General features: G+C 43.0%; 1 protein-coding gene across 1 annotated transcript in view; it reads left to right on the forward strand.

The window, feature by feature from the left end:
• Positions 1-19,357: 19,357 nt before the first annotated feature.
• Positions 19,358-24,541, forward strand: part of ABTB3 (ankyrin repeat and BTB domain containing 3) — a 329,205-nt gene continuing 324,021 nt past the window's right edge. The window contains 3 exon segments of the mRNA XM_051961527.1: positions 19,358-20,681; positions 20,684-20,775; positions 20,837-21,185. Coding sequence (XP_051817487.1) covers positions 19,883-20,681; positions 20,684-20,775; positions 20,837-21,185 — 1,240 coding nt within the window. The 5' untranslated portion in view covers positions 19,358-19,882.

Here is a 24,541-nt window from a genome sequence, read left to right on the forward strand (position 1 = left end):
CAAGATATTTGGAGACACCCTGTTTCCCAGAGCTAAAGTCCAGCAAATATACTGTGCCCTGAATTTGACTAACAACAATCCTTTACACTCTGGATGATCTTAACTTCTGGCAAAGTATATTGATCTGACCAGCTGGTGTTTACTGAGGGATTTGTCATTTTCAAGTTAATAATTTAATAAGCAAATGATTAGATTTGTTGGAACTATCTCTCTTTCCCAGGGACCTGAGAGCCAAGGTGCCCAAAATCATCCTTTACACATTCTTTACACCTCCTGACACCTGCACTTAAGTAATTGCCAAATGAACTTAACCAGGTCCTGCACTCCTGTTCCTGCCATACTAACTCTGGTTCTGTACCCTGCTGAGTGATCATGAGTCACAAGTGTTCATCATCTTGATCCAAACTCTGAAGTCATTGCATGTTCAATAAGATTCTATTATAATTCTGTACTACAGTTGGCCATTTCCCAATTTGTTTTCTGTTCTTTTATCAAGACAGGCCAGTTGTCTTAGCTTTCTAGACTTTCTAAATGAACAGTGAATGATAATCATGAAAAAGAGCTAAAATAAGGAATATGCGACAACCAATTGTTAATCAAACCAGAAATGTCTTTAACCTGTGGATGGCCAGAATCACCCAAAGTAGACTTAAGTCAGGAGAGTCAGGAATCAAACGGAAGTTTAATTTCAAAGTGAGGAAAATGCTTGCAAGCAGCAGCCCCCTATACCCATCATCCATCCTCCACCAAGAAGGAGGGCTTAGAGTGCTGGGGCAAAGGCGTGGCTTACATACATAAAAGACATTAATTGGCTGGACCATGATACAGTCATTCTTAGATCTTGAGTAGCAATTCTCATGGCAGTCTCATGAAGGGATAATATGAGCATTCCTGGATCCTAGAGGAGAATTCTCCAACTTGATTGTCTCAAGTCATTGTTCTTTGTGATTTCTTTCTTGCTTCCTTGCTTTCCCAGGTCACTCAGTGTCAGAGGCTAGATCTGAACTCAGGTTCTCAACTCCAAAGCTGATGCTCTGTTCACTGCATCACTTAGCTGCTCCTAGCCACAGAATCTTCTGAAGGCTTATCCTAGGGTGGGGAAAGTCTGCAAAATGTGTCAGGGAACCCATCACACATCTAAAGGAAATCTCATATGTGGTTGGAGTTGAACCATCAAATAAGTATCCAGGATGGTTTTTAATTGCACAGAGCTTGAAATCATCAGAAATCTCTTCCTGGTGGATTTCTTCGATAAAGAGAGCCTTAATTGATCAAAGATGGACAGAAGCAGCTACACCCAGAGAAAGAACACTGGGAAATGAATATAAACTGCTTGCATTTTTGTTTTTCTTCCCGGGTTATTTATACCTTCTGAATTCAATTCTCCCTGTGCAACAAGAAAACTGTTCGGTTCTGCACACATATAATGTATCTAGGATATACTGCAACCCATTCACCATGTAAAGTACCGCTTGCCATCTGGGGGAAGGGGTGGAGGGAGGGAGGGGAAAAATCGGAACAAAAGTGAATGCAAGGGATAATGCTGTAAAAAATTACCCTGGCATGCGTTCTATCAATAAAAAGTTATTAAAAAAAAAAAAAGAAATCTCTTCCTGTCCCTAGGCAATCAGTCACTTCACAAATTGATGACCTGAAATCAGAGTTGAGAAATCAGTTTTCAATGTAAAAAATGTCTGTGTATGTATGTGTGTGTGTGTTTGTCTTATCTTCCCAAAGTTGGTTCTGTTCTCAGATGTTAATTATAATCATTTCCTTCCTCGAAAGTGTGCAAACTTAATTGTGTGAATTTAAGTCTGAATAATTTAAACAGAGCAGTTAATTTAACTTCATCATCTGCCCTTGTTTAATAAGTTCCACAAAGGATCCAAAGACATTAAATCCTGCAGACTATTGTAAAAGTTCATTGCCTTTATTAAGCATGAGCTTCCCAAGTGCTGGCTGCAAACAGGTTCATGGGAGAATGGTTACTTTAGTCCCCAAAGGGCTTAAACATCTCATTATTATTAAGCATTTAGGCAATAGCATTTACTGCCATTTTTAACTAGTTCATAGTCTCAGCCTATGAAGCTGGGCCCTAATGTACCTTTAAAGAACCAAGAGAGGAAAATGGCTTTAGATTAGTCAACAAGCAGACCTTTAACCAGGGCAGGGCAAACTGACTATCTTTCCAGGCCACAGAAATTTAGAGGGCAATTCAGAAGGCATAAACAATTGAGCTCAGCACCTAGTTCCTAAGGACAAGGATCTCAATATCTTATAGAAAGGTTATTTAGAAAGGGCTTGGTTAAAATAGGAAGCTAGGGATTGTTCTATTTCCCTAGAATAATGACTGCCTTCCTCTCCCCCTGAACTCTTCTTGGTAAACTCTTCTCCAGTCCAAACTAGACTAGCCTGGGGCTCTGCTCCTTCCCTTGTAGTCTCTACATAGAGGCCTTATTTGTTCCAGGATCTCTGTCTCCCTGATTTCTTTCTCTACTCTCTCTAGAAATCTTGGTTACACCTGTAAAACCCCAAATATGCCAGCCTGTCTTCAAATTCCAAGTGCTGTGATCTTTCCCCTACATCATGACTGCTCAATAGAAAGAAGGAAAGTCAATTGGCTTTCTCCCAGTTTCTCTTTCTTTTTTCATTTTCTTAAATATTTTTTAAATTAAATTTTTTTCCAGCCTTTCACACGCCATTTCCCCTCTCTAAGCTTTTGTATAGATTCTCTCCCTTGCCTGCAATATACTTCCATCTCATCTTAGAATCTTTGGGGGTTTTGTATGCATTATTCAAGAGAAACGATGGGGAATATCGGATATCTTCTTGGCTTTGGCATCAAGAAGACATCTATTTTCTGACTGGAGTGGGGACGTGATTCTGGGTAAATCACCATCTCTTCATTGACTCCCAGAAAAGTCTCCAAAACGATAAATTGCAGAGATGCTGACAGTCTGTATTAGTGGTAGAGAAAATTATTTATTGGGAATGCCCTAGGCAGATAGGATCACAGATCTGGTGAAAATAGAAAGATATATCTATTTCCCCATCCTATCCATCTATCTATTATCTATCTATCTATTAGTACATCACCTATCTACCTATCAATCTATCATCTATCAATTTCTCCCTCTATCATCTATTTATCTAAATATCTATTATCTCTCATCTCTCTCTCCCTCCTTCCTTTTCCCTTTCTCCCTTTCTCTTTCTCCCCTTTGTCTCTCTCTCTGTTTCTCTCTCTCTCTCTCTCTCTGTCTCTCTCTCTCTCTCTCCCCCACCTACATATCAATCTTTCTATCTTTATCTATTTATCTATCTGTCATCTATTTGTCTGTTTGTCCTTATATATATGTATATATATTAATTTCTTCTATAAAAGAACATAAGTTCCTTGAAGGCATGGTTTGTTTAATTTTTGTTTTTCTATCCTAAGCCTATCATAAATGCTTAATAAATGCTTATTGATTGATAGATTTATTGAGTGTTATGTCCCACATTTTAGGAAGGACATCAGTAAACTGAAGAGCATATAGAAGTATCTTAATAGTACAGTGGATTGAGTGTTAGTCAGGAGACCTGAATTCAACTCTATCCTCAAATACTTACCTGATTGTCATCTTGGGCAAGTTGTTTAGCCTCTGTCTGCCTCAGTTTCCTCAACTGTAAAATGAGGATAATAATAGCACTCATCCATAAAATGTGGGAGTTGAACTTCATGGCCTCTGAGAAGCTAGACAATACCTAAGGTCTCTTTTACCTTTTTAATTCTATGATTCTACTATGTAGGTCTCTTGAAATCTCATTCACTAGCCCTTCTGTGGACGTGTCTACATATTTATATTAAGATGATTTATGACCTTGGTCAATATATCTCTGACATATTTAGAATCATTAGGATTATATCAGGCAGTATTTTTGACAGTTAAAGAATCTTGACCATTGCACCAGGCAGACATGGAACGTCCCTGGATAAATGCCTGCTCTGCCTTGTCCGGAGGACACTTTCTGAGCTTCTTGTTTGCTAGAATTCCAGTTGCTAATTGTTTCCTTCAGTTATCTCAGAAGTGACTCGGAATTAAGCCATCGCCATCAGAAAAGAAAAAGAAAATTCATCATTCTCTGGCCCTTCTCCTATGACACTTCCGATGGAATAACAATAAATCAAGATTTCCAACCAAATTTCATTTCATTTATGAAAGTCATCAAGTTTTCAAACATTCATTAAGTGTCTAATATGTGCCAAGGCATGTGCTAAGTGTTGCGTGTAGAAAGGAAGGTGGAAATAATCTGGAAATACCTTTCTTGTGATAACGTATGTAAAAGTACTTAGAAAAACAAAAAAGCCAATTTGTGCTCAAGTCTGGACTCCATATTTTAGGAAAGACATGAACAAAGCAAAGCATATCCAGACTAGAATGATAAAAAGAATGGCAAATGTGCTAAATGAAGAAAATGAGCTTGTTTAGACTAAAAAGGAAGGAAGTTTTAGGATGGGGGAGGGAAAACTATTTTCAAGAATTTGAAGACTGATCATGTGGAAGAGGGACCGTTCCCATTTTACTTAGTTCCATGGGCTTGGTACTAAGAACAGTGAGTATAAGTTTCAGGGAGGTAGATTTTGGCTAAGTAGGACAAAATGCTTCTTAATGATGAGAAGTAGCCCAGGAAATCATGACTTGAGATCTTTATGCAAAATCTGAACTGATACTTATCAGGAATTTTGTTGGGGGAAAGCTGGTTCAGGTGCATGTTGGAATGATGACGTCCAAGATTAATTAGGGATTTCACATTCTGAGATCCTAGCATAGGATGTTGGGACCGTGGATAACCCAAATCAAAAGAGACCAAATAATGACTTGTCCTTTCTTATCTTAGCCTCTGAACATCATCCAAGCTGAGGACTACTATTGGACTTTTAAATTTTTGTTGTTTTTATAGGAATTCACAAGATTGCAGATTTAGAATCAGAAGGAACCTTAGTTTTTCTATAATCCAACAGTATCTTTTTTACAGATTAGGACACTGAGTTTCCATTTGGCTAAAGTCACTCAGGTAATAAGTGACAGAGTAAAGATACTACTGGGTCCTCTGACTTCAAATTTACAGCTGTCTTCATTATTCCAAGCTTCATGTTAATTCACCTTCCTGTCTTCAGTCCATTCCAATCTTGCTAATGATATGTTATTTTAATACATCAATGTATTTAATACATGACCCCAAGGATATGAATAGTTCTTCCACCAATGCCAATCACTGCCTATCCATTCTTTCTCATCATGTCCTTCCACAAGTCACAAGATTACAGATTTAGACCTGGGAGGGACCTTAGAGGTCATAGAATCCAATTCACTCATTTTGCAGATGAGGAAATGAGACTGTGATTTGCTCAGTCACACAGTTAATAAATTTCCAAGGCTGAATTTGAATTCAGTTCTTCCTGGCTAAGTCCAATATATTGTCCACTGGGCCACCTAGCTGCCTTCAAGCTGGGAAGTCCACCCAATTCTTTGGAAGCTTTCTTTTAGGGCAGTCAACCAATGAGCATTTATTAAATGCCTACTACATGCCCATTCCTCTGATATCGAATGGAGGCCATTATAATATTTGGATTTCAAATTTATTACACTCCTTTGTCTCATGACAAGGTAGAATTGGACTACTTTCTTTTTCAATCAAATATCTTTTGTATGAGTTTTTTTTAACCACTTTTAAAAAATGAATTGCCATGATATTAAAAAAAAACTGCATTTTTGCCATTTAAAATTCTCCCTCCACCCCTGTAGATCAAACACTTCAGTGTGCTCTTGAATAGGAATGTAAGTTATTATCATTAATTATGCAGGAGCTGTGGTTTATGAAGGAAATCATTCTGGTTGCTAGCATGTTGGATTTTTTTTCTGAGCATACAGAGGCTTCTGAAACATTTTATATGATTTGCAGATTTTCCAAACTTATTTGCTTTGATTTTCTTAGCTGGAAGGAGAGAGAAATTTCTGAAACTCCCTCTGGGCCAAATGAGGCAGGGAGGCCCAAAGGGACAGGTGGTTCTGGGATTATTGCTGACTTTTACTTTAAGTGCAAAACTTCCTTGGTGGTTGCCAGCACAGCATTATTGAAACTGTGTCTTAAACATTTTTAATTGTGCAATTTAATTGTATGGGTGGTGATTTTTTTTTTTTAAAGAGAGGGCACAATTTCTAAATTATTTGGGGCCCTGAGAGATTGATAGATTTGCCCAAGATCATGTAGCTGCTTACGGGAAGAGACTGAATTAGAACAAAAATTCTAACTGGTGGACCAGACCAACATTCATTCCATTCTGCTTGATTGAAGAAAGAGGAAATGACATTTTGATCACATAAATAAAGGATGACTTGTTCTATTCTGTGTGCCATATTGCAGCAATAAGCCAGTCTAGTGAAGATCAAGGAAACTGTCTTGGTGGGAGTAGGATTGAGTCTCTTTTTCTCATCTCCCCATTGATCAGAGGACAACTTTGTGAACTTTCAAAGTTAGAAAGATTTGTACTTCCCATTGATAGGAATATCCTCTGAGAAAAGTGTCTATACCAGAGGCTGGAAATCTTACTAAGAATAAATTAAACCCCAAGGAAAGGCAGTTTCAGGACTCTATAAAGAAAACAACCCTCAGAGCCCATCAGTGAGAAGAACTTCATCAAGACTCACCAAAGAGAGAAAATATTGTCAATAATAAGATGCTGAGAGTTTGCCCTTTGGTGACGTGAACTTTCTAAGACTAAGTCTGTTCTCCCCAGGACCTTTGAATAAATGGGCAAGTATACCCTTGGTTTGGGAGGGTGTTTCTGTAACAACTATCCTTACTTATTCAATACTCATTTGTTTTAGTTCAGTCGCTTCAGTCACGTCTGACTCTTCATGACCACATTTGGGGTTTTCTTGGCAATGATCCTAGAGTGGTCTGCCATTTCCTCTTCCAGCTCATTACAGATGAGGAAACAAAGGCAAACACAGTTAAGTGACATATAATCAGTAACTGTCTGCAGTTGAACTCAGGGAAATGGGTCTTTCTGAATCCAGAATTCCTGATTCCTAGCTGCCCTCAAATATTCATTTAAGTCTGGCTAACTAAACAATAGGAAACACACCAGATGGGGGGGGCTTATGAGCAAACTCTGAACCATTTAAAATTGTCTCTAGAACTCTGAGGGAGGAGTCAGCTAGCTTTGAGGGACCCAGCTTACAGATAGTCATGTAGTAGGGGATATATCCCCAAAGGGATATGACATATATCTTTCTCTTAATGCTGCTCAGATGATCCAATCAGCAAATTGGAGGTCTTCCTATGGTTTTTAAACTATTTTATGGATCCTTAAGAAGCACATGGACTTCTTTTTTCTTATATACAGCTCACTATTTTATATTATTTGCTTACCTCCTTTTCTGATCTTACATGGCCTTATGGACTAAGACAGTATATGAATGAATAGATGAATAAAAAAGCACTTATTAAGCACTTACTGTATGCTAGATTTATACTGTGTTAGGCCTACAAAAAAGAGATCAATCCTTCTTATCAGTAAGTTAACATTCTAATTAGAGTAAGTTAAGACATGGGAGACCAATGGCCACAAAAGGAAGTTTTGGTTTCAGGAGTCACAGGGATGGCTGATCCAAAGCCATAGCAGCATTGATTTAATTACTATACCTAGATAGTTATCTAAGGGCCTGACTTATGTATTGTGACAGAATCCTTGTGAAGTTGACCTAGTTGAATGGTTAAATGAGAGGTAAAGGTTTGGGGTGACTAGCTATACTGGGCTAGTGTTTTACTTTACCTTCAAGGCATTGTGGGTAATCTTATTATTTTTGTAAAACTTTTTCATTTTTTCTTTTTTTTTGCTGGGGCAATTGGGGTTAAATGACTTGCCCAGGGTCACACAGCTAGAAAATGTTAAGTGTCTGAAATCAAATTTGAACTCAGGTCTTCCTGACTTGAGGCTGGTGCTCTATCCACTGTGCCACTTAGCTGCCCCTGCTTTTTCATTTTCAAAACATATGCATGTTTTCAACATTCACCCTTGCAAAATCTTGTGTTTCAGTTTTTTTCTCCTTTCCTTCCCCCCACTCCCTCCCCTAGACAGCAAATAATTCAATATATGTTAAACAAGTATAATTCTTCTATAAATGTTTCCACAATTATCATGCTGCACAAGAAAGATCAGATCAAAAAGGGAAAATATGAGAAAGAAAACAAAATGCAAGCAAACAACAATAAAAAAGTGACAATACTATGTTGTGATCATGGATAATGTTATATATAATACTTATGCCCTTTATGAATTTCTCCTCTGGCCTTTAGTAATACGGTTCTCTGAGAACTGGTGTTTGTTGGTTCAGAGTCATATACTATATTATATTATGGTATATTAATTATATTATATTATGCTATACTATTCTATTCTACGCTATGCCATACCATACCATATCATATTATACTTTATAATACACTTCTGTACTACTATATTATATTATACTATACTATACTATCTATACCATAGATTCTTGTGTTAGAGATAGCCTTTTGTAACAATGAGAAATTTAGGACCAATTTAGCTCAATTCAACAGGCATTCATGAAGCACCTTTTGTTTGCTGGAGATACAAAAACAAAAATGAAATGCTTCTTGCCTTCAGAGAGTTTACATTCAATTGGAGGGATATAATCATGTATACAGATAATTAAAAGCAAAATGTATTCAAATGAACTGGGGTAACATGAGAACAGTTTCACAAATGGGATCCAACTTAATCTTTCTCTTCTTTTTAATTTCTGGAGCTAATTTATTGATCAGTTATAAGGCTTGTCCGCCATATATGCAAGATAGACGAAGACAGATTAATCTCCCATCTCTATATCACAATATGGGCAATATGTATTGTTCATCCTCTTTGTATTTCTTGTATAAATTGTTAGACCAGTATCGTTCTATATCATAAGATCACAATTCCCCCACAAATGGCTTTCTGAGTCTATTTTTTCCCATAAGGACTGAATCTGTTTTGCCTTCTCTAGGCAGCTTTCTTATTTTTCAGTTGTGCACTCCTGGAATAAATTACTGATCATACCTAGCTTGACAAAACTGTCAGTGACATGACTGCTTCCCAAAGTTGAAACCATATTACAAAATTGAGAGTATGGCTCGCTGGTGTTTAAGAAATGGAAGGGAGAGGTCCTTCCAGTGATTGCTGCATTGTTAGAGAAGGAAAAACTACATCAACAGTTCTCAAAACTAGTTGGTTTTTTCCCTCATAGAATAGTAATAGGTATTATAACAAAATCACCAGTACTCCCATATCTGTACATGTACATGAGAGTTCAGATGGAAAATCCAGATTATTTTGAGTCCACTTCTATCACATGGAAAGTGAATGGGTTGGACCCCACGATCCCTAAATTCCCTTCTGGCTCTATAATTCTGTGATTCTATAGCTCTGAAAGAAATTCTAGGCACTGTGTTGTTATCTGAGTACTCAGATAACAGCAGAGAACCCTTGATCTCGATGTGTGAACTGATACTGAGCAATGTCAATAAAACAAAGAGAACGGTGCATATAATAACATTCATTTATAAATGGAAAGGGAAAAAACATTTGAAGACAATAGAACTCTTCACTCTGAGGATCAAATATTTAGAACTAGAAAGATTAATGCAGTCCATCATCCCTCCTTTTGGATATAACTCCTTATCAGTAAAAAGGCTAATGAGATGCAAAGATTTTTCCATCCAGAAAAAGGGTCTATAGGATCATGGGAGACAGAAGCCATTAGGAAGGGAAAAGGAAGTCTGGGAACTTTGGAACCCAGTTTGCACTTGCATGCTTGGTAGAGTCCAGTAAGGGATGAGTACTAATACCCCAATTGGAAATAATTATGAGCACTTGGAGCTTTGACTAACTCACTGACGCACTAAGGGAATGATCTGCTGGCACAGAACTTGCTATCCCTTTGGAACTTGGTGAATTTCTTCTCTCTCCTCTTCCTCCCTTTTCTCTGTCTTACTGGTGACTGACAAACTGGCCTTCATATTCTAGGAAATTTCCTGCCCCGTAAAGAACTTATTTGTTGACTGCATTTTTCTAATGGATTTTGTGCCTGGGTAAACATAAAATGAGTGCATTCTGAGTAATTGCTTACTATTTTTTTCTTTAAAAGCTATGGTTTTTGGACCATGAAAGGAAGAAGAAGAAAAAGGATCCCCTCATCCAGGAGCCCCAGACTTAACCATGAACTATTTTGAATATTTGTGTGCATCTCTCTCTCTGTCTCTTTTTCTTTCCTCTCCCATGTGTCTTTGCTCTGTCTTTGTCTTTGTCACACACACACACACACACACACACACACACACACACACACGGTTTTTATCCAGATGAGGAAACTGAGGAACAGAGAGATTGGATGATTTGCCCAGAGTCATAAGTAAGGTCTAAGGTGTGATTTGGACCCAATTGTTCTTGACACCAAATTTAGTGCCCTATCCGTGGCATTAAACTACCTCTCTGTTCTGATTATTATAGAGTGAGGGAGGGTCAAGCATTCCTCCCTCCTTTCAGCAGAGGGCACCAGCCTGTAGCTGTGGAATGATCAAGCCAAAAGACCATAGCTTTAGAGCTAGGCAGGGATCGTAAAAGGCCAGCCCTCTGGTTTTGCAGATAGAGAAGCTGGGACACAGAGTAGGTAAATCACTTGTTCATGGAAGCACAGTTAGTGTCTAAAATAAAAATTGAACCCAGGTCTCCAAGTTCAATATCCTCTCCACTGCAACATTGCTCTGTTAGACATAGCCACTGTATTGCTTCATTTTGCTTGATTAAGAGTCCATGGGAATAGGATGGGAAAACATAAGGAAGTCACTGGGAAAAGGCAGAAGTATTTTTTTAAAAAGAGCATCCCATGAGATGACTCTCTGGGGGACAGGGAGGAAAGGTATGCTAGAAGAAATTTAGTGATATAAAAACAAAAGCTCTTAATACTAATTTCTAAAAGAGAGCATCAATTAAAAAAAAAAAGAAAAAGAAATGTGACTACTCTATTTTCTCTGGAGTTATTTCCTTTGAAATGAGGTGATAATGAAACTCCTTGACTTGTCCAAGGCACGAAGTTCTCTCTCCATCGTGGCCATTGCTTTGGGTACCCACTTCTTTGATTATTGTTCTTTTGATCCAGTCTGTATTTAGATAAATAAATAATGTTAAAAGAGCAAGCAAGAAAACAAACAAACAAAACATACCATCTTTCAAATTGCCTGTTGGTAACGCCCATGGTACTCAAATATGCTTCAAAAAGTTATCTCTATTTGATAAATTCTTCCTCTGATGTCTCATTCTGGTATAGAAGAGATCCTGGGTTCTCTGAAGATTAAATTAGCAGAAGGGAAAATGTGTGATCTTGATTGAGTTACTTTATACCCCTTTTCTTCATATTGGACTAAGTGGCCTCAAGTTCCTTTCTATTCAAAAGTTGATAATTCTGTGAAAAACTCCCAACTGCCTGGATCCCATTTTCCCCACCTGCAAAATGAAGCAATTGGATTTGATAAACTCTACTTCCAGCTCCAGAACTATCATCTCCACACATCTGGAAAAAATTCATTTATAATAACACTTTCCATATATGATCTCATTTAATGCTCAAAATAACCCTTTAAGTCAGATGCTATTATTAATTCTCATTTTACAGGTGGGGTGACTGAGGTTGAAAAGTTAAGTGACTTGCTCCATGATCATGTAGCTAGGAAATATCTAAGTGACAACTCAACGGGATTCATCCTCTTGATGGTGAATCAATAGCACTCTGAAGAAGACCATTATTATCTGATGGATGACAATGATTTGAAAAATCTCAATATTGGCAAGAGCCCACATAGTCCAACTAGGATTTGAACTCAAATTTTCTCTATTAGTGTGCATAGTTTCTACTTTCCTTTCCAAGGAGGGTCAGTCCAGTACCTCCCAAAAGCTGTCAATTCCACTTTAAAATTGCTCAAATTGTTAGGATTTTTTTTTCTTCTTGGCACTACCCCTAAAAGTGGAACAAATCCAATTTCTATAGGTTCCTAAATTGTACTAATGTAATAACATATCCATATCTAAGAACCCTATTCCTGGACCAAGTATGGAATGAGTATCTGATGTCTTTATGAAGGGAAGACATATCTAAGTAACTACTACATGCTAGGAACTATGCTTTACAAATATTATCCCATTTGAGACTCCAATAACCTAGTGAAGTTATGCTATCATTAGTCCCATTTTATAGTTGAGGAAAGTTGCATATATGTTGCTTCTCCAGCATAAGCTTATTGAGGATAGGGCTCATCTGGATTCTATTCTAGTCCCTGCTGAACTGGGAAGATCTTGAGCATTTTACCAAAGGCTGATCTAGGTGACCTCAGGCCCTTTTCATTTCTGAGATTCTGTGATCTCCCAAGGCTTCTAAAACAAAATTGAACTTTTTGTTGAATTGAACTGGCTCCACAATGGAATATAAGCTCCTCGAAGGCAGGGATAACTTTTATTTTGGGCTGTTTTTGTGTCTCTTAGTGCCTACCCAAGCACGTAGAAGATATTTAAAATTGCCTGTTGAATTGACTTTTCACAAAATGAGGGTTTATGCAGCAAAACAGGCTGATGATACTTGCCCAAAGGGCAGAACTAGGAGCAAATGAAAAGGTTTCAAAGAGGCCAGTTTAGTCTCAATATGGGAGTTTGGGGGAAGCTTTTCTAATAATTGTTGTCATTGAGTCAATCCAGTCATTTCTGACTCTGTGATCCCATTTGGGATTTGCTTGGCAGAGATACTGGAGTGATTTGCCATTTCCTTCTTCAGCTCATTTTACAGATGGGGACACTGAGGAAAAAATGGATCACATCATCTGAGTGGCTTTTGAAGTCTCCTTTAATACTAAGATTCTGAAATTCTGATTTTCTCCAGGGGCAGCTGAATCCAGGTAGTAGATTTATCCTTCGGGCTTCCCAGCAAAAATTTCAGAAAGGGCTCCCTTACCTTTTCAAAAAGGTTGTACTGACAGCTTTGTTTTAATATTATACTCAAAAGTCTCTTCCTCTGGTACCTTCTTCCTCCTTCATAAGGAAGAAAAGAGAAAAGGAGAGATAAAAACAGCTAATTAAAGCCAAGGGACATATTCCATGGCAGAGAGTCCATGTAAGTAATTCATAGTCATAGCCTATCTCTTCCCCCCCACCCCAATTTTCTAGTGAGAGGAGGGAGCTTCCTTTCCTCCTTGTTCTTTTCCCTTATTGGTTTTTTTTTAATGTTTTTACCTCAAAGAAATAAGCAAGAAAAAGAACTACAAAACTTCTCCCAATACCTCAGAGCACATTCTCATCCATATCATCTCAGACTCTGGGCTGAGATTTAGCCCAATTTCTACCGCGCATTTGTCCCATCTGCTCTATCTCCAGATACCTTTTCTCAGCTAGCAGAGTCCCAAAGGTCTCTACTTGTTCCATGAAACATCAATGCTGGGTTGGCTGCAAAATTCACAGATCTGGAAAAGAATGACATCTGTACCCAGGCCCATTTCACAGAGACATAAGTCAGCCTTAGTGGAAAGAAGGTCTGGGGCCTCTCCCCTTGTCAAACTGAAAGCAGAGCAGCCAAGAGAGAATGCCTCTTATCTTTTGTCAAGGATAAACTCTACAGGACTCCAGGGTGGAGAAAGACTTCCTTCCCCCATCTCCGACAGGTCCTTCTGCTCTGTGGAGGTTGCTTTGAGCAGAAGCATGAGCTGCATCTCACATCTCCAACCTCCTTCTCCTGTGCCACATTTGGAGATCTAACTAATTATTCTGTTTTGTGAGTAATTGCTTCAGTCACAATATTTGGGCAACAGCAAAAACAGAATAGAATGGCGTCTGGAATGAGACAATCAGAGCCTGGCTGAAACCCACAATCAACATTGAAGGGAAGGATTATCCTTGGGGAAAGGCAACATGAGGGGTATTGAAAACAGGCCTGTAACACTTAGCTGAGATTGCATTTAAAATCTTTTAAGGACCACTCAAGCTTGTAAAGCCTTGAAAAGGTCTTTGACATTGAAAAGAATTCTCAGAGTGAATTTTCCTCCAGATCCCCCCACTCTCATCACCTTGACTTCCCCAAGAAAGGACATGAAATGGGGTTTTTGTCTAATTGTGTCTTATACATCTCATGTTTTGTCTTCTGTGTCAAAGGGAAATGGGAGGAAAAATGGACATCTCACTTGTGAAAAATGTGGAAATAGATCAGAACTGGATTTGATCCAAGAGGAAACAGTTTCTCATGGAGTGAGAAAATGCCCTGGATTTGGGAGTCAGATGACCAGTAATACTGCCACTTGGGATCTGTGTGACTTTAGACTTAACATTTTTGGAACATTTTGGAATGTTGGGGTATGAGTTCTGGAACTCATATGGCATTTTGGGGTGCAAACTCCTGAGTTTGACACCAAGTTCTGCTCCCTGTGTCACTTGGGAACCTTGTGTAACTCATTTTGTGATTGATAAGATGGGATAAGCCATAGGATCTCTAAACTTCCTTCAGGTATAAAATCCTGTTACCTCTTCTTGCCTAGAGCTATCCTTCACACCTGAAATGCCAGCCCAGTGATCTCCTCCATTTAGTTTCCCTAAGGCTCAATTCAGATCTTACCTGGGATAACCAGGGTCTTTACCCTTCTCCCAGCTATGAGTGCCTTCTCTCAGAGGATTTTCCATCTACTCTGACATCTAAGATCTATTTATATTAGAATGCAAGCTCCTTGAGGGCAAGACAAAGAAAGAGATGACTAGTTTCTATCTCTAGCTTCTTATCCCAGTGTCTAACAGTAAACTTCAATAAATGATGTTGACTGACTCTCTTGAACCTCAGCTTTCTCACCTGGAAAATTATTGACAATAAAATGGAAACTCTTTGAGGATAGTGGGCGTTCTTTTGCCCTTCTTTGCATCTCCATTCTCAACACAATGCCTGCTGTCTGGTAAGGGTTCAATAGATGATGGTTGACTTGATGTGATCATTGAATGGATAATATTAGACTTTTTTTCTGCTTGATTCCAGAAGGGAAAATTGGGAGTTGTGGGTAGAAATACCAAAGATGTAGATTTTGGCTACCTATAACTGTGATAGCTGTCTTAAAGAAAAATAGGCTATCTTGGGAAGTAATGAGTTTCTCCTCACAGGAGGCCTTCAAGTGGAGGCTTGTTGGGGATGTTGAAAAGGGAATTTCTATTGTCACAAAGGTTGGATCAGGTGGCCCCTGGATCTCTTCCAACTTGGCTGTTTGGGCATGATTTTGTGATAAAACATATTATTTCTTCCCAGCTCTTTCTCTTTCTTCATTTTCTAAATCTATGATCCTATAATCTAGTTTCCTGCTGACTCAGTTTCCTCAGCTATAAAAGGAAAGAATGGATGGCTCTTGTGGCCCTTTCTAGATTTAGATTCAGAAGCTTTGCTCTATTGTACTAGGTTATTCTGAATTCGGAAGAGAGAACCCTGGGCTATGGGCGATTCTGGAATTCCTTTCCCCTTTCTCCTCCTTTTAAAAGACCATCTTGTCTTTAGCCTCAGCCTTCTGCCAGGAAGGAAGGAGAGCTCAGCATGCAAGGTTGATGATGATGAATTCAAATTGCAGAGTTGTCAGCTTTTTTCCCAGCTCCCAAAAATCAATTTTTATTTTGAGGCCAAAATAAACAAGGAGAAATGGATTGGCAGGAGAATTTATGAGCTCCTGCTGGGAGTTTCCATAAGAAGAGTTAGACAGGGGCACAAAGAGAGAAGGACCCACAGTTCAATTCTGAGGGATCAATGACCAGATAAAGGGGATACACATGCTCCTCTAATTCTATTTCTACTCATCATCCAGGACCATTTCCAGTCATTCTGATCTGTATCTGGCCACTGGACCCAGGTGGCTCTAGAAAAGAAACTAAGGCTGGTGTCTTTGCAGAGCCCACTAATTCAACTAGTTTGCATGCCATGGCATCACCCCCCTGATGTCATTGTCCTCTTCAAGAACAAGGGACAAACACCATTCTTATTCATCCAATTCCTTCGGGCCTTGGACAGTGGCCCAAATTTTGGGACCCTCTTATGATTCCCTTATTTCCCATCTGCAGCATTTACCTGTGCTGTTCCAGATTCCTGGATTGCCCTTCTTTTTCTTCAATCCTGTTGCATTCATAGAAATAGAGATTTTTGAAATCCAGCATCCTTACTTTATAGAAACTGAAGTCAAATGACTGAACCAGGACCTGGTTCATTTCATTAATTAAAAATATCCTTTCTCAACCAGCAGGATGATTTCAGACAGGAGATGACCTACATGAACTGATGCTAAGTGAAATGAGCAGAACCAGGAGATCATTATGCATGGCAACAACAAGACTATACAACGCTCAAATCTGATGGACGTGGCTCTCTTCAACAATGAGATGATTCAAACCAGTTCCACTTGTTCAGTGATGAAGAAAGACATCTACACCCAGAGAGGACTGTGGGAAGTGAGTGTGGATCACAACATCTCACCCTTTCTGTTGTTATTTGCTTGCATTTTGTTTTCTTTCTCGGTTTTTCTTTTTCTTCCTTTTTGATCTGATTTTTCTTGTGCAGCAAGAAAACTATATAAATATGTATACATATATTGGATCTAACATGTATTTCAACATAGTTACTATGTATTGGACTACCTGCTAGTTGGGGAGAAGATGGGGGGAAGGAGGGGAAAATTTTGGAACAAAAGGTTTCTCAAGGGTCAATATTGGAAACATTACTCATGCATATACTTTGTAAATAAAAAGTTTTAATAAAAATAAATAAAGATTTAAAAAAATGACTTTTCTTCTCTCAGACTTCACCTAGCTTTTCTTGGACTTCTCTATGTTACTCAGATATTGTTTCCTTCTCCAGGTACTTGTGTAGCAAATATTCTGGGGATACTTCAATATCAAGTCAAGAAGCAATGACCAAGTATTTACTATGTGTCAGACACTGTGCTAAGAACTAGGGATACCAACATAAGCAGAAAGACACTCCCTGCCTCTCAAGGAGGTTACATTTTAATGAGAGAAGATAATATATAAAAGAAAGCTGAAAACATAAGGAGGGTGGGAGAAAGATGAAGATGTCAGACATATTATAGATAAAGTTTAAGAGAGTCAGGTGGACAACCTAGAAGAAGAATGGTATATATAGTGTGCGGCTGAAGAAAAAAAAGACAAACTACTCCATTATCCCAGACAAGAAAACTCTGTGGACTAATTGTCACAGACTGAACAACATCAAAATAATAGGAGCAGCTAGATGGCACCATAGGGTATAAAGCACCAGTCCTGGCCACTAGACACTAAACACTAGACATGGTATCCTGTGCAGGTCATGTCACCGCCCTGTTTGCCTCAGTTTCCTCAAATATAAAATGAGTTGGAGAAGGATGTGGCAAAACATTGCATAAGTAGTATCTCTACCAAGAAAACTCCCAATATTATATATACCACTTCAGTAAATATCCATTTATAAAGCTGACTTGGTCTATGTGGTTAATTGATATCATTTGATAATAAGGGAAGCACATTGATGGGGGCTCCTGAGCTGTAATAATAGAAAGAAATTCCACAGTCACCTCTTGAATGGACTGGTAATAGTCTCTTTTACTGGCAATAAGCATGAGTAATAATAAGGAAACTTCATAAACTGGAAGTAACATTACCTCTTTTTAAAAAAAGATAAAAAAGAATTAGAATCGACTAAAGAACAGCAACAGGCCTAGATTCCGGAGGCTTCTGTTCAGATCCTGCCTCTGACACCTACTTCTGTTAATATGGGTCAGTCGCCCACCTTCAGGCAACTTTTTGGATTACTTATATTGTTATGGAAGTGTGGTTAATCTTGATCTCTGATCCTTTTTCAAAGGAGGATTACCAGGAGAAAGTGTGATACTGGGTAACATTTAGAATCCTAAATTTCCCTTCTGATATTAACGTTCTTTCTGATACTTATTGGGCAAACTGTGTAATTTCTCTGGGCTTCAACTGTCTCATTTGTAGAAGCAGACTAGATGGCCTCTAAAGTCTCCCCACCCCCATTTATATATATTTAATACCTGTCATATTGATGTGGCAAGTTACCCTGTTTTTAGAGAGAACCAATGAGAATATGTATGAACATATACAAGGAATTTTTTATTTTTAAAGGAAAGATTTTTTTTTTTTTAAGCTGCAAAGTGATCACGAAGGAAGGGTGTGAGTTTAATAAGTCGGATTGGGGCCCATTGCTTCCTGCTCAGCTCCCAGAAGATGGCACACCCCAAAGCAAGTCCAATATTGCGATGGGAGCCACGGGCAGCAGCCTCCGCTCTGGTGGAGTGTCCTACCACCTAAAAGGTGTCCCGGAAATAATGGTTGGGATGCTGGTGGGCCAGAGTTCCTCCGCAGGGAGTACCAAGAGATTCCTTCGCAGCTGCTGCTCTCGAAGACCTAAGTCGCTCTGTCCGGGTTTCCGATTTCTTTCCCCATGGGGTAAAACCTGCTCCTGAATTAGCCTCCCTATTCCTGGAACGCAGTTGTTTGTCTTGGGCGCCCGGGAGGGGGAAAGGAGAAAGGAACCTCCCAGCTGGTGAGAGGTAAAGTTGGAAACCAAAATAACCGAGGTGGAGGCAGAGGCAGGGCGAGGAGCAGACAGAGCAGGGACCCTGCAAGCCAGACAGACAAGGCTGGAGTGTCTGCGTCCTCCGCTCGGTCTACGCTAACCGGAGGATGGCGTGTCAATCAGCCTCAGACCAAATGGGCAGCGGCCAACAGCAGCCGCCCCTGCACCTTCCGAAGCGGGGTGCTGGTGCCTGATCCCACCTATCCCTAAGCGCCAAGGAGGCTCCCTTCTTCCTGCCACTGGGATGGAGGGGTAGGGGACGAAAGAGACAGGGGTGGTGGTGGTGGGTGCTGCTGCTGGTGGCGAAGAAACTGACGAAAAAGGGAGGGGGAAGGGGGAAAGGAGGAAGAGAGGTAGCTCATTAGCATGCTCCCCTCCCATTGGCTCTTTCCGCCGCCCTCCTTTCTATACGTCCTTCCCCAGCTGGCTGGCTCGCTTTTGCGGGTACGGTAGAGAGAGGGTGGCTCGCCGCCGCTGCTGTTGCTGCTGCTGCTGCTGCTGTTGCTGCTGCTTCTGCTGTTGCTGCTGCTGCTGCTGCTGCTGCTGCTCTCCCCGCTCCCGTGCAGTGCAGGGCTCGGGCTGCGAGACTGCGCCGGGCGGACGGGCGGGCAGGCGGGCCGGCCAGAGGTGCTGCAGCGGCGGCCGAGGCGTCTGGCTGCCGCTACCTCTGCTGTCGTCGTCCGGAGCCGCCGCCGCCGGCTTTCCGGCTGAATCGAGCCGAGCTCCGGCCCGGAGGAGGAACGCGCAAAAGACTTTTAGCTTTCTTTCTTCTTTCGTTTTTTTGTTTTTTGTTTTTTTTGTTTTTTGTTTTTTGGAAGGTGGCAAGTAACTGCGTGTGATTCCCACCCTCCCCGCCCCGCTGCTCCGGCCATCCTCCTCCTCCCTTTCTCGAGCGCCTCTGATCTCGCCCTCGCGCCGGGGCCGCGGAAGATGATTTGGGGGTCTCCTCTGTGTGCGCAAAAGGAGGCGGCGACGGCCCAGGAAAGCGGAAAGTAGTAACACTTCGTAGTTCTGCAGTGGGGAGGAAAGTGAGCCTCCGAGGCGGCGCTGGCGGCTGCGGGCCGGGCTCCCCTGCCTCCCCCCTCCCCCCTTCTCCTGCTCTCGCTGCCCTCCTCACGAGCTGCCTTTCTTTTTCTGGCTTTCCCTGCCCCGGTTGGTTTTTCGTCGGAGCAGCATGAAGTGCAGCCGCGATGGCCAGGAGAGGTAAGAGCGTGGTCAGGACGCTGGAAGATCTGACGCTGGACTCGGGTTATGGTGGCGCGGCGGACTCGGTCCGCTCTTCCAACTTGTCGCTGTGCTGCTCCGATTCACACCCGGCGTCGTCCTCGTACCCTTATGGAGGGAGCTGCTGGCCGCATCTAGCTGACTCCATGCACAGCAGACACAACAGCTTTGACACCGTCAACACTGCCCTGGTGGAAGATTCCGAGGTGCTGGACTGCGCGGGCCAGCACTGCTCCAGGCTGCTGCCCGACCTCGAAGACGTGCCTTGGACCCTGCCCGAGCTGGAGGCGCTGCTGCTGCTGCGCCCCCGGGAGCCGCGGGCCGGCCTGGCGACCGCCTGCCTTCCGGCGCCCGCGGCGGGCCCGGGCCTGCCCAAGGATGCCCTGGCCCGCCTCTCCACGCTGGTGAGCCGGGCGCTGGTGCGGATCGCCAAGGAGGCGCAGCGGCTGAGCTTGCGCTTCGCCAAGTGCACCAAGCACGAGGTCCAGAGCGCCATGGAGATCGTGCTGTCCTGGAGCCTGGCCGCGCACTGCACGGCTGCCGCGCTCGCCGCGCTCTCCCTCTACAACATGAGCAGCACCGGCGGCGACCGCTTCGGCCGCGGGAAGTCGGCCCGCTGCGGGCTCACCTTCTCCGTGGGCAAGGTGTACCGCTGGATGGTGGACAGCCGCGTGGCGCTGCGCATCCACGAGCACGCAGCCATCTACCTGACCGCCTGCATGGAGAGCCTCTTCCGGGACATCTACGGCCGGGTGCTGGCCGCCGGCTCGCTGCCGTCTCCCCTGGCCCTGGCTCCGGGTCCGGCCCCGGTCCAGCCGCCGCCTCCCCCGCCCCCCGGCGCGCTGCCCCCGCCGCCCCCGCCCCCTCCTCCGCCGCCGCCACCCCCGCTGCCCCCGCCTCCGCCCCGCGTCCCGGCGGAGCGAGAGCGGGAGGCCGGGGCAGGAGCGGGGGTCGGGCCCGGGCCCGGGCCCGGGGCCGGAGGGGGCTGCAGTACGGGGAGTAGCACCAGCGGGGGCAGCAGCTGCTGCGCGCCCCCCGCAGCTGGCGCCACTGTCCAGGCGGCCGCGGCCGCCGCCGCGGCCGCCGGCCACCACCACGTCCACCACCACCACCACCACCACTACCACCAGCCGCAGCACCACCACCACGCTCCCCACGAGCCTCCCAAGTTCACCGTGGAGTCCCTGGAGCAGACTGTCAACAACGACTCGGAGCTCTGGGGGCTGCTGCAGCCCTACCAGCACCTCATCTGCGGGAAGAACGCCCACGGTGAGTGCCCAGGGGCCACCCTGCCACCCTTCCACCCCCCACCTTCCCCTTCTCCGGACAGCCGGCTCCCTGCCGGAGTCTTAGGCAACTCAGGCACCTCTTCCCCTCCCCTTCTCGAGGTCTACACCCTCGGAGGTTCCGCGCCTTCCCGGGTCGGAGCGCCTAGGTGCCGGGGAGTGTGGTCACGCCCCCTCGGGAACCGCTGTGGAGCCCAGCGGGCAGGCCACGCAGCTCCCGGGCCTCCGGCCTCCCGGCTCCTGCCCAGCGGGGGCGGGGCCTGCCTCATATTTTGACAGGTTTGGGATTTTGCGGCAGATATTTGCTCCCTATCTCCTCCCCTGCCTTCCCACCCGGGTGCCCAAAGCGACGTTTTGACCTTGAAGCTGACAGATTCGGGGGTGCCGGAGAAAGAGATGATCTTGAATGGACGAGGGAGATGGCACGGTTGCCCTGCGTGCCCCCCCACTGTCTCTCCAGGCACCAAGCTGGGAGGACCGGGGGGCGACAATCGGGGGGCGGAGTCAGAGCCAGAGAAGAGAGGAAGACAGCCCCACAGTGCTGAGGGACTTCTAGCTCCGCAGTGCCCCCTCCCCCCTTATTGGGGGACTATAAGGAGTCCTTATTTGGGGGACTATTTATATGATTAGTGCTGGGAAAGTGAGAGCATCTCAGGGGCTACCACTGACAGTCTCCAATCCGGGGGCTGTAACTACAGCAGTGCCCACTCTGGGGAAAGGGCTCTGCCTCCCCAAGATCGGGGTTGGAAAAAGGGGTGAAAGGAGAAGAGATGGACAAGCAAGGGGGACAGCTGTGACTACGCTAGGGCTTGCGTGTCCAGCCAGTCTTTCCAGCAGGCTTCTGAAATTTTCTCCTGACTTCCTGTAGGTTGAAGACTAGCCATTGGCAGAACCTGTGTTGGCATGGCAAGCCTGGGGAAGGAGGGGGGACTAAGGATCAAGTATGGGGATTGAGGGGGGGATAAGCGGTATCTTTTTCAAAGAGAGAAAGAGACAGACACAGAGATATTGACAGAAGTTACATATTGGCAGAAACAGAGACAAAGAGACAGGCAAAGAGACAGAGACAGACACACAGAGAGACAGAGTTAGAGACAGAGACAGAGATAGACATAGAGATAGACAAACAGAAAGACAGAAAAAGAGACAGAAAGATAGACAGACAGACAGACATAGAGAGAGACAGCGACAAGCACACAGAAAAAGGGAGAGAAACAGAGAGATAGACTCTGAAAGAGAGAAATGGAGATAGAGATGGAGAAAGAGACAGAGACAGACACATAAAACACACACACACACAGAGGAGAGAGAGACAGACAGAGAGAGAAAGACAGAAACAGTGACAGAGAGACAGATAGAGAGACAAACAGATCCAGAGAGAGAAAAACAGAGACAGATAAAGACAGAGAGACAGACACAGAAAAAAACAGAGACAGACACCGAGATAGAGACAGAGACAAAGAGACAGAAACAGAAAGAGTTAGTTCTCAACTGTCTCGCCCATGTAAGAAAGTCTGAGCTAGATACTTCAAAGCTTCAATTTTCCACAGGAAATGGTATAAGCGTAACTAGAGACTCCCCAAACGAAAGAAAACTTTGTTACATATTCAGTGGTTTGGCCAGAGGTTGCCTGGTGGGGACTGAAATGCTGTCTTTCTGGACAGATTTCATTCATGTTGCTGCATGTTTACCCTGGAGGCTGCTACAGTGATGGGTCCTAGTGCTGCATTACCCCCCCCCCCCCAATATTTCCCATGAGTATAAGAGAGAGAGCCTGGAAGTGTCAGTGCCCATGGAGAAGAAAGGTGTCTCCAAGATCCTAGAATTTTCTTGCTAAGGGAAGAGGGGATATTTTCAGACTTTTTTGTTCAACTGTCAGTCCATCGGAGAGCAAGCATTTAGATATATAGTTAAGTAGGCTTACTATATGCACGGTACTATGCTATCCTTCAGGGGAGGATTGAGGGGACATGATAGAAGGGCAAAAATCCAATCCTTACCCCTGAAAGCTTACATTTCTTTGAGAGTACTGCAAGTACAGTCTTCCTCATATGCAGGCGAGAAAGCTGAAACTTAACAGAGTCAATCAGTGAGCATTTGTTAAGCTTTAATCCTGTACTGGGCATTGTACTAAGCAAAGTGATGCAAAAAGAAGCAAAAACACAAATCTGGCCTTCCAAGAGCTCATGTTTTGACATGAGTTTACTCTTCTTTCAAGAAGAATAAACTAAAGCTCAATCAGACAGGCAACAAGCATTTATTGAGCACTTACCATGTGCCAGTCACTGTTCTAAGTCCTAGAGATACCAAGAAAAGCAAAAAACAAGTCTTTTTTCTCAAGGAGCTCACATATTCTGGCAGGGCTTGGCAGGAGAGAGCAGGACCCAGTTTGGGTTTTGGAGGGAGAAACCAAGACAAGAAGGCTGACCAGAAGCTCCCACCAATGCTGCCTTTCCCCCTCTTTGGGCAGTGCAAGACACAGTCTCTGGAGACAAGGAATCTAGCTTGTCCTACCTTCCTGTCTCTTTCCCATTCCCATTCCCATTTACTCTGCCCTTTAAAATCCCAACCACTTGCTGAAGTTTCTGGGAGAAAGACATGGAAAAGACTTTAGAGACCCAACTTTCATTTTACAGATAAGGAAACAGGCCCAGAGATTGACTTTCCCAACATCATATAGTTATTTGGTATGATGACATCCTGATATTTTAAATGAAAATGTTATAGATGAAGGAATGGAGGCTTGGAGGGAGGGTCTTAACTTCCCAAGTTAGTGTCAGCTGGTTAATTCCAGAAACTGGACCAGGACTGATGAGAAACAATAGACTAGTGCATAGAGAGCTTCAAAGGTTGAGTGATGGCCAGGGAGTCACAGTCTGTCAGTGTGACTCTGGGTAAGTGTGACTCAGTAGTCCAGGCAAGTCTTTAAGGCTAAACATCTTCAAGAAAGTGCTGATCTACTTTGCTGCAGGAAATTTCTGGGAGCTACTTACACCCTATATCAGGTCTGATGGTTTTTTAAAAGAAAGGTCCATTTCTCCATCCCCCGACTTTGAGCCATCTAGAAGACAGTTAAAATACTGTCTAACATAAAAGCACAGAGAAGAGAGATACCCATTAGAACAAGGAGATGGTTAAAAAGCTGACCTTGACTCCTCTAGTTTGACTCTGCTGGACAAATTATTTGAACACAAATGGCCTTGTCAGGCTGGGTTCCTCTCTGTTTTGATGGGCTTTTTTTTAATGAAAGGCTGAGGGAGTGAGAAGCTGAAGGTCAAAGGGACTTCCTTTGGTCCAGGCAATGCCTTCTCTGCAAATTAGCTGATTATATTGGAAAGA

The sequence above is a fragment of the Antechinus flavipes genome, chromosome 5 (genome assembly GCF_016432865.1).
Source record: "Antechinus flavipes isolate AdamAnt ecotype Samford, QLD, Australia chromosome 5, AdamAnt_v2, whole genome shotgun sequence".
NCBI lineage: Eukaryota > Metazoa > Chordata > Mammalia > Dasyuromorphia > Dasyuridae > Antechinus > Antechinus flavipes.